General features: G+C 41.5%; 1 protein-coding gene across 1 annotated transcript; it reads right to left on the bottom strand.

Moving 5' to 3' along the window:
* Window positions 1-3,082: 3,082 nt before the first annotated feature.
* MREG (melanoregulin) lies at window positions 3,083-18,089 on the bottom strand. The gene is made up of 6 exons (XM_070730034.1): window positions 18,058-18,089; window positions 15,896-15,986; window positions 11,533-11,692; window positions 8,482-8,572; window positions 6,696-6,862; window positions 3,083-3,875 (listed from the first exon to the last, which is right to left on the bottom strand). The coding sequence occupies exons 2-6, from the start codon at window positions 15,970-15,972 to the stop codon at window positions 3,690-3,692; spliced, it is 681 nt and encodes a 226-aa protein (XP_070586135.1). The 5' UTR covers window positions 15,973-15,986; window positions 18,058-18,089; the 3' UTR covers window positions 3,083-3,689.
* Window positions 18,090-18,506: the final 417 nt, after the last annotated feature.

Here is an 18,506-nt window from a genome sequence, read left to right as displayed (position 1 = left end):
TAAACACTTTTATAAATGTTGGTGCAATTCATTCTTTGACCACTAGTGTGTGTTGCTTGCATGCAGCATTGTTGGTGTAGTTCACCTTTTAGCCACTAGGGAATGTTGCTTGTGTCTGGTCGTTTGGTACAGTTCACCTGTTAGCCACTAGGGAAAGTTGCTTGTGTGTGACATTATTGGTGTAGGTCATCTTTTAGCCACTAGGATTTGTTGCTTGCGAACGGTGTTGTTGGTGCAGTTCACTTTTGGACACTAGGGAGAGTTGTTCAAGTCCAGTGTGTTTGGTGCAGATCATCTTTTAGCCACTAGGGTGCTTTGCTTAGTTTAAATGAGTTTGTAGTTTTCAAATGAGCCACCAGTAGGCGCTATGAACTAACTAATGCTTGGACTAAACTGATTGTTAGCATCCCTTTTGTCTCGAATTTTACCATGTGTTTAAATCTAATAATGATTCCTAAGGAACTTTCCAGAGATTGGAAAACAGTTTGGACTATGAAAGTTATGTAAAAACTTTGTAGGGGGTTGCTTTTCCAATTATTTTTCCAAACAGAAGTTAAAGAACCCATCTGGATATTAGTCGCATTTGTCACAAAGCAGCACACTCTATTCTTGGTAGTGTTTTAAAACGATTTCCTTATTGCTGGAGCCTGGCTTTGACTCATTCCGATGCTTTTCACTTGCAGATTCAGAACGATTTAGTAGAGGGAAAACAAGCTCTGTTATGCAAATTTGGGGGGGGGGGGGGCTTTAGTTGCCAAGACAACCCTCATCTGCTCTCATTCTTTGTATACAGGGAAGGTGCCTTCCTCCCTCCTGCTGAGGCTCACTTCTAGATAAACACATAGAAATTTTCTATCTTTGCAAAGAGATTCAAGCATATATTTTCGGGGGGGGGGGGCTTTAACACATAATTTCCCCCCCTTTTAACTCTTTACCTGAACAAAGTCTCTTTTGAGGAAACTCACACAGAGTTTGGGCATCAATCAGAGGTGGTTTCTAATTTACCTCACAGCTGGTTTGCTTTCCCCTGCACTGTCTGGGCATGTGCAAACCCCACCCCCCAAATAAAAAAACAAAATGGCGATGCTTGTGCAGTGTTGGAAATCGGCTTTTGCACATGCACAAAAGGGGGGGGGGGACAGGAAAAAATCCCCCTCCATTTAAAAACTAGAGAACTGACCTGTTCAACAAACCATGGTTAATTAAATCATGGCTTAGCATGGTATCTGAAGCCATTCTTGTATGCAGATTAAATATTGTTATGTTATACAAGAAACTCTAAGTTGGGCTTATTATGTATGGCTGTGATGGGGAACCTATGGCACAGCTGGCACGCAGAGCCATATCTGCTGGCATGCAAACTGTCACCCTAGCTCAGCTCCAGCACTGCCCAGATGATTTTTGGCTCATCACAGAGGCCCTTGGAGGGCATTTTTGGCCCGTGGAGGGCCTCTGTGGGGGCATTTTCGGCCTCCTCAGACTTTAGGAAAGCTTCTGGAGCCTGGTGAGGATGAAAAATGGGCCTACCAGAAGTCTAGAAATGATCCATTTCTAGCCCCAGAGGCTTCAGGGAGGCCTGCTAGACCCAAAATGGTGCTTGGGGTTGGTGGTGTCTGTTGTGTCCATAGCAATAGCCAGAACTTCCCTGATTGGTTGGCTCGGGAAGCAGGAGTTTTCTGAGACCGGATTGGTTTTTCTTTCTGACAACTCATATAAAAGAGCTGTCAGACTTTGTGGAGGCATTCCTTGCGCTTAGTTCTTCTGCCAACTGTTAACTGTTGCCTGCTGTTCAGTTCTGTGTTTCAATAAAGCGAGTGTTCCTCCTTGCATGTTGGCTCTTATATAACAGTGTCATGCACTTATTATTATTATTATTGTTATTGTTATTATTTATTATATTTGTATGCCGCCCCTCTCCGGAGACTCGGAGCGGCTCACAACACAAAACACGGTATAAATCCAACAATAAAAAGCAATTTAAAACCCTTAGTATAAAAACAATCATACATCTCAGACAAACCTTGCGTAAAACGAAAATGGCCCCAGGGAATCAATTTCCAGGTGGGTTTTGAGGAGTTTGCGAAAGGCAAGGAGGGTGGGGGCAATCCTAATCTCCGGGGGGAGTTGATTCCAGAGGGTCGGGGCCGCCACAGAGAAGGCGCTTCCCTTGGGTCCCGCCAGACAACATTGTTTCGTATGCATGGGGCGGGGCAGCATGGGGAATGTCACATGTCCATGCACAGGGGGGGCACACTAAATTATGGGTTTGGACACATGCTTTTGGCACCCAAAAAATAAAGGATTCACCATCATTGGTGCAGGGTACGACGGGTGGATGATGTGATTGCTATCTTTGGAGAATTTTACGTTTCTCATTCTCAACCTCTATCATGCGTAAGAAATATTCACAAATGAAAAATAAAATGTGGTGGAACTTAGAGTTGAGTTGATGGGAAGGAAACAGCTGAAAGGAGATCCTCCCTAAATCTTCACAGTGTTTTTCTATTGGTTATGTGACAAGTGCTTTAGTCTGGCTAGATTCCTTTCTATAGACAAGCTGCAATAAAAATACCACTCTGATCAGCTCCTTGTGTCATTTGTTGCACCTGACATAAAAAGACTCTGAGTCTTGTAGAACACAATGCAAAATAAGGTATCAGCCAAAAGTAGCAAAGGGCAGTGCAGAGACATTAAATTATAGAGAAAAGAAAGACAATTCTGCTTCGTTATTTACCCCCAAATGTTTATCACTTCCTGTTTTTATCATTTAGAAGAGATAGTGACTTATAGTATAAATTTCAAAGATTATCTTATACAGTATATTATTTAAACATTTTATTTTATAATAAAAAGAAAACAAGAGGTGGGAAATAAGGAAAGATAAGTTTATTATATGAAAAATAACTTTTAAAAAAGTCCATAATATAAGTTGCTTAGATTCAATAATGGCATCAGTGGCAGTCAGAAGCACTCTAGATCAGTGTTTCCCAACCTTGGCAACTTGAAGATATCTGGACTTCAACTCCCAGAATACCCCAGCCAGCGTTCGCTGGCTGGGATATTCTGGGAGTTGAAGTCCAGATATCTTCAAGTTGCCAAGGTTGGGAAACACTGCTCTAGATGGGACACAAAATAACTACATGAAATTTCAAGTCTTTCAAACTTACTGTACATGATGAATTTAGTAGCAGGTTATTTATAAATATACCGCTGTCATTGTCAGTGTATGGGGAGTTTTATTTTGTGTTACGTGGATCCTACTTTGTATGATAACAGGGGAAATTTTAGAAAATGAAAAATGGTAATCCCTGCTCTAATACAGTGGTACCTCGACATACGAGTTTAATTCGTGCCAGAGCCGAGCTTGTATGTCGATCAATTCATATCTTGAACGAATACATTTAGATTTGGCTTTTCGCGCCGAGATAACTGGAAAAAATGGAATTCTTGCACCACCTAGTGGACGCTCGGCTCGTATCCCGATTTTGAGCTCGGGTGTCGAACAGAAATTTTGCTTGCGTCTCAGCTCGTAACTTGGAATACTCGCATGTGGAGCAGCTCGTATCTAGAGGTACTACTGCACTTCATAGATCCATACTAAATGATTTGAGTTGGTTTCTCTTTAGGGTACTTTCCTCAGGTTTCACAATTTCCTCCTTTTTCCTCTCCAAAATGCGCATCGTCCTCATTTAATTCCTCCCTACTTCTACTTCAGCCTCTTTTTGAATTTCATTGTTTAATTGTACTAAGATGGGACCAGGAGTAGATGGTCCTTCATCGCTGGAAGATATGTTATCTTCTTCTTCCTCCACATGATAAAAGTGTCGGGCAGCTGACAGAAAATCATCTCCCACATCAAGAAGAATAAGCTGGTCCTGAAATTAGAAATATAAATAAGAATATTAGAAATTAAAATCTAAATAAATTGAACAGTACAGTGAAGGTGAAAAAATACATCAAAACACGATAAGAAATTACTCAAATCACAAAAATCCCAATTAGCAGTAAAGCATATGTTACATTACATTTCCATCTTATAAAACGTATGTGATATAGTAAATACGAGGAGGTAACGATTCTGAAATAGTTCCGGGGGGGGGGGTGACAGGTCTCCCAAGTTTGGTTAAACATAGTATTAGGTTTGCCAGATTTCATTATTTGGCTTTTTAAAATACTGTTCATGGTGGTTCCTCCACATTTTTGGTGTGAGTGGGGAACAAAAAACGCTTGAAGGAATTTATTTTGGAATCTAGAAAATTCAAAGTCCTTCCTGGTGCAAGTCTAAGAAAATTAAGATTTCAGAAGAATTGAAAAATTCAATTTAAATCTCTTCAGGTTCCTTATCTCATGGGGCCACAATAACCAAGTTGTTGCCCCCATTTCACCAAACAGTATGTTCAACCTTGCCCCATCGCTGTTGTGTTTGGGCCTGGGCCAGCCGTTGCTCCCACAGATGGGAGAGACGCGGCACAAAGTGAATGTGAAAGCCTGGCTGACAGCCAGGAAGATGTGGCAGACAGCCAGGAGGACGAGGCCACTGGGACACTGGATTCAGCAGACAGCCCAGGGGATTTGGCATGCAGTCCCTCAGACAGTCTTTCGTCCCTGGGTTCTTCTGCAGATCAATATATTGATCTGTGTAGCTGAAGAGCTATGCAAAGAAGGGATCGCTTTAAGGAGTATTACAAGTCATTATAGGAGCACCTGGGCTGGGTGTAGTTCTTATACTGAGGGCTGGGTGTGGTTCCCTTAATGAGGGCTAAAGGTATAAAAGGGAACAACGGCCCAAGGCAAACTGTGGCTGTTTATCTGTGTTATTTTGTGGTTCCTGTTCTGAAGTTTCTGTTCCGTGCCATTGGAGTTTTCAACCCAGCTTTTTCAGACAAGTGGGAGGTGAAAACTCTGGGACTTGCTGTTTGCTCCAAAGATTCAAAAGGACTCCTGAAACGTCTTTGCTCATTCCAGGTGGTCTTTGTTTGTTTTTTCCTGTGTTTTTGTATGTGGCTGAAGTAAGCCTTGCATTGTTTTCGGACACTACGAACTGTTTTGAGTAACCCTTTTTTGTTTATTTAATACAAGTTTGCTAATTAGCAGAGCACGTGTGTGTTTGATTTCTTTTCCTTGGACTGTTACACATTGCCTGAGCCAGAACAATCGCTCTCAAGGACTACCAGGGCAAATTGATTCAGACTGTTGGCTCATTCCAGGTCACTCACAAGGCTTTTGCCACTCATTGTGGTCAATGGACAATTGCCATCCTTCCAGGGCCTCGACTGGTTCTCACGGTGTCTGTCATTCACTCTACGACCCTTGACATGCCTATCAACATCACCCTCAGAATTTGCAGGTGTGTTCAATGGCAGCCCGGGTAACTATATGGGGAGCCCCATTTCATTTAATTTGAACTCCCAGATGGCCCCCAACCTGGGTGAGTTCCTTTGCCCTGTGCAATAAAATCTTCTACTTGTCCACTATAAAATGGATTGCTTTTGCCTCTGGCCACCTTTAAAAATCTTTTTTTTCTTTTTCCAGGCTGTGAACCACAAAGTACATTAGAAAGAATCAACTTACATTGGATCCACATTAGGTTAATCGTTGTGGGAGACCAACATCAAATTTCAATTAATTAGGAGAGGTGCAGCTGTTGTTACTACCCACTAAAATAGTTTCCATGATGCTGTGAGCAATATCCAGAGCTTCTTCTGACATGGCACTGTATAGACTATATATAGGTGAAACCACACTCAATAGCAGCGACTGCACGAGGGATCTTGGAGTCTTGGTGGACTAAAAATGAGCCAGCAATGTGCAGCAGCAGCCAAAAAGGTCAATGCAATCCTAAACTGCATAACAGAGGGATATAATTTAGGACTAGGGAGGTACTTATGCCATCTATAAAGTGCTAGTTAGACTATACCTAGAATACTGCATCCACACTACAAAAAAGGCATTGAAACTCTAGAGAAAGTGCAGAAGAGAGCAACCAGGATGATAAGCGGACTGGAAACATACAAAGAGCGGTTGCAGGAACTGAGCATGGCCAGTCTGGCGAAGAGAAGGACACGGGATGACATGACAGCAATGTTCCAATATTTGAGGGGCTGCCACAGAGAGGAGGGGGTCGAGCTGTTTTCCAGAAGGCCAGTCAATGAATAATGGATGGAAGCTGACCAAAGAGAGATTCAACTTGGAAATAAGGAGGAACTTTCTGACAGTGAGGGCGATCAACCGGTGGAACAGCTTGCCTGCGGAGGTCATAGGAGTTCCAACACTTGAGACTTTCAAGGGGAGATTAGACTGCCATTTGTCTGAAATGTGTAGGGACTCCTGCTTGAGCAGGGGGTTGGACTAGGTGACCTATAAGGTTGGTTGGTTGGGTTGGTTGGTTGGTTGGTTGGTTGGGTTGGTTTGGTTGGGTTGGTTGGTTGGTTGGTTTGGTTGGTTGGTTGGTTGGGTTGGTTGGTTGGTTGGTTGGTTGGTTGGTTTGGTTGGTTTGGTTGGTTTGGTTGGTTTGGTTGGGTTGGTTGGTTGGTTGGTTTGGTTGGTTTGTTGGTTTGTTAGTTTGTTAGTTTGTTTGTTTGCTTATTTATTTATTTATTTATTTATATTAGATTTGTATGCCGCCCTTTTCCGAAGACTCCGGAGGTTCCTTCCAACTCAAATAAACACACACACACACAAACCTCCCTACTCACCAGGACAAAGAGATATCTTTCTGGTGGACCACCATGGTGATGACCAAAAATTGATGTCTCTTCAGCCAGAATAGTGTGGAGTCTGCGGGCCTCTTGAGGATTGTGGAGAGATTCATAGGAAGTGCATGAAGTTACATTGAGCAGGCCATCTGCTTCAGCTTTGAATCCTATATTGGGAAAGTACCATTAATCTTCATATTTCATTCATAGCAATTCACTAAATGATCTTCTATTGCAATCATACGACTGCCAAAAAAATTCCAACATTAAAATACACATTCAAACAGATATACAAGGATAGTTCACTTAATTTCAGATGGCAATTTAGCCATTATTGAACATAGAAATGTGCTACAAATCAACCCGCTACAAAACATGCTACAAATGTGCTACAAGAGAAAAGGCTTTATACAGCGTAATCATCCTCTAACTTTAACTATCCTAAAACAGGTTACAGAAGATATTAAAGTTCAGATAGGTACAGCATACAGCACGGGAGATCAATCAAAACATCAATTACACCAAAAATGATACCTGCCACCCTCCCATTTATATTGAAATAAAAAACATTGAAATCAAAGTTTTCAATGTTATTCCTGAATCCAGGGACATAGAGAGGAAGGATTGGGGAGAATGGCATTTGTGGTTTGAAAAGGTCCAAAAAATCTCTAGGTTAGAATTTCTGTTGCTCAGTGAAAGTGCAAGCAAAAAGCACTGATAGAAAATGTTTAGACTAAGATATAATCTTATAGCCCCGTGCAGCTGAAATTTCTACAATCCCATCTTTCACTTTACCAAGTCTTACAGAACGCAAGAATGAAGCTACCAAAGAATAAATTCCCATCAAATTCAATGGGAGAGCCACTTTTATGTAGTGGTTGAAGCTTTAGGCAGCAAAAGCATCAAGAAATCATGAGTTGTAGTCCAGTCTTAAGCCTGAAACCAGCTGGTTGACTTTGGGACAGTGACCAGTCCCTGCTTTCAGCCATGAGAAGAGGGCAATGATAAACCATTTAAAAAAGACATTGTTAAGAAGACTGAAGAGACTAAGTTCAGGAGTTGCCAAGAGCCAAGCCTGATTTCAAGATAGACACAGACAAAAGCCGGTGTAGAGGGAAAACCTACAGTAATTTTTGACCAGGTAGCCCAAATTTAGCATCAGCCTAAACCCTGAGAAGGTTCCCAACCCCCATTAACTACTAACTTAATGTTGTTCAGATCAGTTTAAACATACCCAGAGATAAGCAGACAGACAGATTGTGGCTCTTTATTAGGGATTGCAAGATATATATTTTTTTTTAACTAATAGATTTTGCGGTCTGGAATAATTTGAAATTTCCTCTTTCAATTATCAAAGCCTACTAAATCTTGCAATATCATATAGTAAGGGAAAATGCCATACAATCTATTTAATTCTCTGGATTTTTTAAAAATAACAACTTTTGTTAGATGAAAGCTCTTTAGATGGTAAATACATAGGCACCTTCTTTCCATAGGTTTTTTTGTTGTCAGAATTGCAGAAACCAATTGACAATTATTTTCAATAGACAACAGCACATTTAATTCTTTGAATCTAGGATACTGTATTTGTTGATATTAATTAACATCCCACAATAGCTCAGCCAATGGGGGAAAAAAACCCTCTTACTATTTTATGTTTTAAAATCTGAAACAGGAGAAACAATATCTGAGGGCCTTTTTAAATTTTTTAAATTTTCCTTTAGAATAAAAGAATATACAACAATTAAATAAATTAACAGAAAAATGTTCTTATTAAGATACTTACCTAAGACTTCCAAGATATGTTTCCATCGATCCTTTAACTTTCGACGGATCTGTCGGTGGGCAATGATGTCAAAGCTCAAACGTCGGTATCCCTTAATCAGAACAAAAAGAACAGGGGGGAAAAAAGAATCACCAAACTATACAGAACAGCAAAATACAAGCTCTTGTAGAGGGCAAGGTATGTGCAGAGATCTCGAACTTTGTGGAACCAGAGAACCCATTAATATTTTGGGGATAAATTACACACAATCAAAATTAATTGTTGCCTAGGGCAGTGTTTCCCAACCTTTTTTGAGCCGCGGCACATTATTCACATTTACAAAATCCTGGGGAACATTGAGCGGGGGGGGGGGTGGCTAAAAAGGTTTGGACAAAAAACCCCTCTCTTTCTCCTTTTCGCCCTATTTCTCTCTCTCTCTCTCCCTCCCTCTTTCTTTCTTCCTTCCTCTCTTTTTTGCTCTTTCTCTCTCCCTCCTTCCCTCCCTCTTTATCTCTTTATTGCTTTCACTCTCTCTCTTGCATTCTTTCTCTCTCTCTTTCTCTCTCTCTTGCTTTCTCTCTCTCTCTTGCTTTCTCTCTCTCTCTTGCTTTCCTTCTCTCTTTCTCTCTTGCTTTTTCTCTCTCTTGCCTTTTCTCTCTCTTTCTCTCTCTCTCTTTCTCTATTTCTTTCTTTCTCTCTCCTTTGCTTTCTCTCTCTCTCTTGCTTTCTCTCTTGATTTCCTTCTCTCTTTCTCTTTTGCTTTCTTTCTCTCTCTCTCTCTTTCTTGCTTTCTCTCTCTCTCTTGCTTTCTCCCTCACACACACTCTTTCTCTCTCTCTCTCTTGATTTCTCTCTTGCTTTCCTTCTCTCTCCTTTTTCTCTCTCTCTCTTTCTCTCATGTGCACCACGCCGACAACAGAGAGAGAGAGAGAGCGGAGAGAGAGTGGAGGGTGGCTTGCCGGTCCGCGGCCCACTGGATCAGCGGCCCCGCATGGCCCCAGCGTGGACTCCGCCGTCACCTCCGCCTCCACCTAAGAGGCAGCAGCCACATTCACCCCTTCGCCCTCCCAGGTGTCCATGGCGCTCAGCGCCCGGCCATGCGCCGCCTCCGCCTCCCGGTACCCCGCCCGACTTCTACCTGCAGGAACAGGTGGTGGGGCGTCACGAAGGGCAGCGCTTGAAGGCCGCCATGGCGCCGTTGTTGTCATCACAGTGCAAAGCCACGCAGTCCCGGATCGCTTGCTTCTCCGGCCAGCAAGCCGGCTGCCTGGGAAAGCGGCGCGCTTTTTAAACGTGCACTTTTCAAACGCAGCGCTTTCCTGGGCAGCCAACTTTGCTGGCCGGAGAAGGGAGCGATTCAGGACTGCGTGGCTTTGCGCCACTGAAAAAGTTTCTGCGGGTGTGTGTGTGTGTTTCCGAATGGCTGTGCAGGCACACGCCAACGCAGCTTAGAAGCAACAGTGGCCGGTGTCCTCCCACCGGGCCCCAAAAGCTCATTTGCCATCACCGCCAGGGAAGCTCCAGCCAGGCCGGGCTCGCGGCACACCTGACCATGTCCTGCGGCACAGTAGTGTGCCGCGGCACACTGGTTGGGAAACACTGGCCTAGGGTATATGTCCATTCACAACATGGCTACCACAATGGTTGAACCCAGTCATAAAACACCACTGACCAGAAGTTAACCAGTGAAGTTGATCCTTGCATCCTTTTAAGTCTCCAATTAAGCAAACATTGAGCTAGAGTCATTTTCTATTTTTATTCATTTAAAATAGTTTTTATGATGATGATGATGATTATTATTATTATTATTTATTAGATTTGTATGCCGTCCCTCTCCGTAGATTCGGGGCAGCTCACAACAACAATAAAACAATGTACAGTGATCCCTCGAGTATCGCGAGGGTTACGTTCCAAGACCCCTCGCGATACTCGATTTTTCGCGATATAGTGGTGCGGAAGTAAAAACACCATCTGCGCATGCGCGCCCTTTTTCCGTGGCCGCGCATGCGCAGATGGTGGAGTTTGCGTGGGCGGCGGGGAAGACCCAGGGAAGGTTTCTTCGGCCGCCCAGCAGCTGATCTGCTCGGCAGCGCCGCAGCAGCGAGGAGCCGAAGATCGGGGTTTTCCCTTTGCGTGGGCGGCGGGGAAGACCCAGGGAAGGTTTCTTCGGCCGCCCAGCAGCTGATCTGCTCGGCAGCGCCGCAGCAGCGAGGAGCCGAAGATCGGGGTTTCCCCTTTGCGTGGGCGGCGGGGAAGACCCAGGGAAGGTTTCTTCGGCCGCCCAGCAGCTGATCTGCTCGGCGGCGCCGCAGCAGCGAGGAGCCGAAGATCGGGGTTTCCCCGCCGCCCACGCAAAGGGGAAACCCCGATCTTCGGCTCCTCGCTGCTGCGGCGCTGCCGAGCAGATCAGCTGCTGGGCGGCCGAAGAAACCTTCCCTGGGTCTTCCTCGCCGCCCACGCAAAGGGGAAACCCTGATCTTCGGCTCCTCGCTGCTGCCCGCCCGCCGCTCGCCCGCCCGCCGCACGAGAGCAAGAGGGGGAGAGATAGAGAAAGAGAGAGAAGGAAAGAAAGAGATGAGAGAGGAAGGAAGAAAGTGTGAGAGAGGAAGAAGCAAGATAGAGAAAGAGAGAGAGAAAGAAAGATGAGAAAGGAAGAGAGTGACGTCATCGGGTGGGGAAAATCGCGATATAGCGTTTCGCGAAGATTGAGATCGCGAAAATCGAGGGATCACTGTATAACAAATCTAATAATTTAAAAGTCACTAAAAAACTCCTTATTAAAAAGCAAAAACATACACACAAACATACCATGCATAAGCTGTATAGGCCCGGGGGAGATGTCTCAATTCCCCCATGCCTGATGGCAGAGGTGGATTTTAAGGAGTTTATGAAAGGCAAGGAGGGTGGAGGCAGTTCTAATCTCCGGGGGGGAGCTGGTTCCAGAGAGTCGGGGCCGCCACAGAGAAGGCTCTTCCCCTGGGACTCGCCAAATGACACTGTTTAGTATCAAGCAACATGAACTCCACACCATTAAATTCAACTGAAAGAGCTCCCACTGTGTGGGCCACTGACCTCTGACCCACGACACATTTTTGACCTCTTCTCTAGCAGCTTGTGAAGCTCATGGTCATCTTCCCGCTCCACGTGAGCAGAATCTGCGGGTTCATTCCACAAGTTAGCGGCCTCTGACTGCCTCCATTTCCGCAACTTATTGAAATGCTGAAACGTGTCGCTGCAATAGCAAATGAAAAAGAGTCAAGGATTTGTCTTAGATGGCAATGTGAGCAGAATCCACAGTAATGCATTGCAATGGAGTTATTGAAGCTGGCCTAGTCTTTTCCACGTGTATCATTTATCTCATCCAAAACCTTTAAAGGCCTTGCACAGACTTTCCAGGGGACTGGGGGCTTTGTGGGTTTAGATATATTCAATGCTATGTCTGGAATTGTGATTCACAGGCTGTGGGGCTTCACATTTGCTAGTGGATCAATCACTATTCCTCTGGAACAGTATTTTTTTTTTTTCAATCTTGGCAACTTTGAGATATATGGGATCCCAGAATTCCTTACCCAGGGCAATAAGTTTGAAAACAGACAAGAACTTGAGGTTGCCCACCAGTGCTCCAGATAGCTGCTCCTCATAAGGAGAATCCTTCACCCCTCCTCACGCAACAAATTACCTTACCCCTCCAGACTTCAATTACAGTGCTCCCTCGATTTTCGCGGGTTCGAACTTTGCGAAAAGTCTATACCACGGTTTTTCAAAAATATTAATTAAAAAATACTTCATGGGTTTTTCCCCTATACCATGGTTTTTCCCGCCTGATGACGTCATATGTCATCGCCAAACTTTCATCTGCCTTTAATAAATATATTTTTTAATAAACTTTAATAAATAAACATGGTGAGTAATAATCTAAATGGTTGCTAAGGGAATGGGAAATTGTAATTTAGGGGTTTAAAGTGTTAAGGGAAGGCTTGTGATACTGTTCATAGCCAAAAATAGTGTATTTACCTCTGCATCTCTACTTCGCGGAAATTCGACTTTCGCGGGCGGTCTCGGAACGCATCCCCCGTGAAAATTGAGGGAACACTGTACTACATTTAGAAAATTTACAGCTACGCTGCCTCCAAACTGATTTAACTGTTGTTCATAAAATCATACATCACAATGTACTCCCTGTTAGCGACTACTTCACCTTTAACAACAACAACACAAGAGCACGCAATAGATACAAACTAAAAGTAAATCGCTCCAAACTAGATTGCAGAAAATATGACTTCAGCAATAGAGTGGTCAACATCTGGAATTCACTGCCAGACTTTGTTGTTTCCTCCCTCAATCCCAAAATCTTCAACCTTACATTATCTACAATAGACCTCTCCCCTTTTCTAAGAGGTGTGTAAGGAGCGTGTATAAGGGCACCTTTGTGCCTCTGTCCTACTGTCTTTTTTTATCCTTTCGATCTCTACTTTATACTTATATTATGTTAAACATACTACAATACTATATTTGTATGACAAATAAATAAATAAATACAATAAAAAAATAAATAAAAATAAATATAGACAACTGCCTCTACGTAGTTTAGAGTTCTGGAAGAAGAAGAAATGGCCAGCTTGCTCAAACCATGGTTGGAACCTTCAAAGGGATGCAGGGTTCATATCCTTCATTTCCTAATCACTTTTGAATATTGCTTGTTAACTGTTTTTCAACTATCAGCAAGCTTTGGGTCAACAAATCTTAAAACATTGGATGAGTTTCCTTTAATTATTAGTGAAAGAAGTTTAAATACAGCTTTAATTTTTTTTAATGTTCAAATAACCAACAAAAAAGGTTATTAGAAGCTTGATTTTGGAAAGTAACGATTTTGGAATTAATTATTTACTATTGTATAAGAATGCTTCCCATCAGAAAACGTTTGTGTAACATAGTAGGCAGCGAAGGGCTACCAAAATTTTTACTACCACACTTTGGGCGTGGCCTGTGCAGGACGCCCTGCATTTTCTTTCAACATCTTTCAGTGCAAATTGGATGCTCTGGGGTGGAGCTCCATTTTCACTACCCCACTGTGCCCCCCCCTCTGGGCAGTAGCCCACCCCTGACAGTAGGCTAACTGGAAGAAGTGAGCACATTCCAAGGAATGGTGTGAGATAAGAGGAAACACAGCCCAAAACTACATTGTGGAAAAAGGATACGGTTTAGAATAACCACTCCCTAAAATCTCCAAGGTACATCTATTAGGTTAGGATAGTAAAGGGTTAGGCTGTCAAGTTTGAATATATTATTATTATTATTATTATTATTATTATTATTATTATTATTATTATTATTATTATTTGTTGGATTGTATTACATTGCTCTTTGGCTAAGATTGAAATCTAAAAAAAAAGAATAGGAATTTGAAAGTTAGATACTAAAGGTAACTTTTAAAGGAATTATGATTACGATTAAAGGAGAACAGCACTTAGATTCAACTTACAAATTATTATTTTATTTTATTTATTTTATTACTTAGATTTGTATGCCGCCCCTCTCCGAAGACTCGGGGCGGCTCACAACATGTAAAAACAAATCATAAGCAATCAGACAAATTTAAAATATTTAAATATTTTAAAAAAAACCCATATGCTAACAGTCACACACACAGACATACCATGCATAAATTAAACGTGCCCAGGGGGAGATGTTTCAGTTCCCCCATGCCTGACGGCAAAGGTGGGTTTTAAGGAGTTTACGGAAGGCAGGAAGAGTAGGGGCAGTTCTAATCTCTGGGGGGAGTTGGTTCCAGAGGGCCGGGGCCGCCACAGAGAAGGCTCTTCCCCTGGGGCCCGCCAACCGACATTGTTTAGTCGACGGGACCCGGAGAAGGCCCACTCTGTGGGACCTAATCGGTCGCTGGGATTCGTGCGGCAGAAGGCGGTCTCGGAGATATTCTGGTCCGATGCCATGAAGGGCTTTAAAGGTCATAACCAACACTTTGAATTGTGACCGGAAATTGATCGGCAACCAATGCAGACTGCGGAGTGATGGTGAAACATGGGCATACCTAGGTAGGCCCATGACTGCTCTCGCAGCTGCATTTTGCACGATCTGAAGTTTCCGAACACTTTTCAAAGGTAGCCCCATGTAGAAATACAGAATAAAGCAAAATATTTTGACATTAGACATGCCGCCATAATGAAATTAATTTCAAGAGATTAAGAGATCAGATCCTGTAGAAAACAGGAACAGGAGAAATCTGCCTTGAAGCTAAGTAAAAGCACTCACAGATGCTGTCCTATTTATACTAATAACGAACCATTACTTTATGCAGCTCAAACAGCAGCCTCTAAACCTAGAGAGATAGCTTCAGAAAAGATAAACAAATATCTCCAGGCTGCAGAAATATTGATTTTATTTATTAAACAAACATGTATAATAGCCCATTTCCCAAAGGAACTCCAGGGAGCAAACAAAATAAAAACATAATAACATTAAAAATAATTCAATGAAATAAACTGTGCTGAGGTCTCAATTAAAAAAAAAACTTCCATCCATCCATCATCCACCCACCAGGGTTCAAACTATCAAATCCTGGCCTCAGTGCCTGGAGGAAAGGAACAGATCTTCACTGTTTTGCTGAAGGCCAAAAGGGTCAGGCCATTCTAACTATAGGTAGAGGTCATTCTACCATATAAGGTGGGCACCATAACCAGCATGCTTATCCAGCCCTCTAGGTCAGTGATTCTCAACCTTTCTAGTGCCGTGACCCTTTCATTACAGTTCCTCATATTGTGGTGACCCCCAACCATAAGTCTAGTGCCAATTCTCCCAATAGATCTTTAAGCTGATTGGCAGGAAGGTCAGAGGGACATGCCCACTGTAAACGTCTGATTGGTGGGATTGTAAAAATATGTTCCAACGCACCAGAATAGAAGTTTTCACCATGGGAAATTTGTCTTTTCCCTTGGTCTTAGGCGACCCCTGTGAAATGGCCATTCGACCCCCAAAGGGCACCTGACCCCCAGGTTGAGAACCACTGCTCTAGGTGATACTGCTCCATAAATGTATTCGGAGCATGTCCAACTCTGCCAAATTTAAATCTAGAAACCAGTGAAGGGAGATAATCCTGCTTTGGCGCCATGTAAGTACAGGACATTTTTGTCCCTTGCTAAAAGCATAGAAAAATATAGGGAAGAGTTCAGCCTAGTAAGACCAGAACATGTTGAATACAAAAAGTTGTCCTTCGGTTGGAATTAGAGAGGAGTCACAGGAAAAAAGGCAACAAGCCATAGAATTGACAATGCTAGGAGAGTCCTGGAGATGGATCTAAAGACTTTCCAGCATTAATTTTCAAAGCAAAAGATTTTCATATGAATTATGCAAAATTCGTACCATTGCAACCATATATTTATGGAACCTTGAGATAATTGTGAAATGCTAAAATACATACCCAGTGATCAATGAATTCTTCTCTAATTCATCTTCATCGTGGTAACAGCAACAACACACTTTGCCCAAGAAATCCATGTCACTTCCAAAAGCTGCAGATTATAAAATATGCCTATAACTAGCATATCAGAGTATATGGTAGGGATAACAGAAGCTGCACTTGAAAAAAGGCAAATTTGTTTATATTTTTCTTTTTAAATAGTGTCTGACAGTCATAAGCAGAGATCATGTGAAATGTTTCCTCCAATCCTCTATGGCTTAAGGCGTTTGAGCAAGACATACAAAATTCAACATAATGTGGTATATTTGGCATTTATATGGGAAGAAGAGTAAGTTCATTTTTATTATCTTCCTCAAGACTTATTAAAGCAATATTAAATAATGACGTGCCTCTAGGAGATACTTTTCTAACCTGGTATTAGTTGGACTTGATTTTGTTTATTCCCTTAATTTTTTTTTAAAATAGAAGTAGTTCCATGACCTTTACTTAAACTCAATGGATGTAATTCAAAAATAAAAATACAAGGAGGCTGCATATCCATGCTTGTCAGGAAATATACTTCACTATACAAAAGGTAAGTTAGAATGGTAAACAGTGAGCAATTGCTGTATTAATTTGACTTTTAGAACATTTTTCTTTTAAATAAATGGGTCAGTCCACAAAATGATGGGCAGTTTCTGTCAGTGCCCTTGACCCTCAAAATTCCTGATGTCCCTAAGGACTTCTGAAACAAAGAATTAGTCTAGTTGTGAGTTATCTTGCAATTTTTTAAAAAGACAAAGTACCCAGTATTCCCAAGTAAACAGATTCATAGATGGGACTCATTTCACAACCATGGTATATGATTGGTATGAGACTATAATGCTGGCCTGCCAAAACAAAAGTGAACATCATTTCTGAGATGAAACACTGTTTGATTTCAGTGGAGGAATAGAGTGCCTAAGCTAGATAATTTTGCCTTGATAGCTTTTCAAGTCTTGCAAAGGGAAAAAATCAACCCAATATTTTAAATGGGTTTTCCCAATTTCGAGACGAGAACTTCCAGTTCTGGACACTTTATATTGGACTACAGGCACCAAGATATCTGGATGTCAAGTTGCAATAAAAATGATCTAGCTTCAATAACAAAATTGACGGTGCTGTGGTACATGAATCACAAGAGCTGGGGTGGCATAGTGGTTAGAATGTAACACTGCAGGCTACTTCATCTAACTGCTAGCTGTAAATCAGCAGTTCAAATCTCACCACCAGCTCAAGGTTGACTCAGCCTGCCATCCTTCCGAGGTGCGTAAAATGAGAATCCAGATTTTGGGGGCATATTGAGTCTGTAAACCGCTTAGAGAGGGCTGTAAAAGCACTATGAAGCAGTATACATGTCTAAATGCTAATACTAATTGCTTCACCTAAAATTTTACACCCTGAGAAATGCACAAAAATAAGCCACTCTCTTTTTTTCAAGTGATCTTTCATTATATCTTTGGACATCACAACAAATACTTATAATAAAGCAGATAGAAGAGAGGTTCACAGGCACAATGTCAATTAAATTCCTGTATTGGTTTGGGATTTATTTTTCTTTTTGTCCTAGGCTATATTTTATGGTTCATATGCAAAGCACCAGCAAAGCACTTTAGATTTTAGAATATGTTTCATATGTGTTGCATCCTTAAAATTCTGCATTAATATCACTCAGAAAGTAGGAATTTATAAGGATTTAAATGAATGAATGAAATTTCCATGTGGTCACAGTACTTTTAATAGCTATAAACATTAATTTAATAAGGCTAATTTGGGAATCAGAACACTTATCTGCTCTAGGATTGTTTTATTGTCTATATTTTTATGACTTTTAAACAAAAAAACCCTAACATAGACTAATACAGTATAAACAAAATAAAAGAAAAAAGATCTAAGAAATGACTTCTGATATTCTTCACAGCAGTTATAAGTAAAATATATATTTTAACCTTGTTAAAGCTACATCTTATTATTCTTTTTATAGTCTAATCTGAGTCTAATCATCAAACCCATAAAAAGTTCATTTATGTGTAAAAAAATTCATGAAAGGCTTCCAGTTACCAATAGATGTAGATTTTTTTTCTCTAATTAAAGAAAACAATTTATCCATTTCAGCAAAATGTAGCAAATTCAGCTTCAATTACCATTGCTCTAAGTGGTTGGTGTTGAATCTTTCCATCTGTGCATATAATAATCTTATCATAGCTGCTTATATTGATATAATCTTCCATAGCTTCTTTTCTGTTTAACCACCAAAGGGACAAGATCTGGCTTTACTGAAATGTTATTAATAGGATTTTTGTTAAGATGTTACTAGGATATTTCTTAATAAGCAGCTGTTTTTGTAAGTTACAATCCAAGCATATTGAAATCTTTCTCATTGCAAGATCTATCGCTACTTTGAGTAGTGAGGCAGAAATGTTTGCATGCGTTTTTCTTCCTATTTCTTGGACTTTTGCCAACAAAAAAAATTATCATTAGCCCTTCCACATTAGCCAAATCAACTTAAATAGCTCCATTGGTTCTCTCCATACTTTGGACCAGTTTTAATACCCACCTCTATAGGTTCATACTGCAATCTCAGGCAATTCTG

Source organism: Erythrolamprus reginae, chromosome Z, assembly GCF_031021105.1.
Source record: "Erythrolamprus reginae isolate rEryReg1 chromosome Z, rEryReg1.hap1, whole genome shotgun sequence".
Taxonomy (NCBI): Eukaryota; Metazoa; Chordata; class Lepidosauria; order Squamata; family Dipsadidae; genus Erythrolamprus; species Erythrolamprus reginae.
This window is presented reverse-complemented; position numbering and strand designations above follow the sequence as displayed.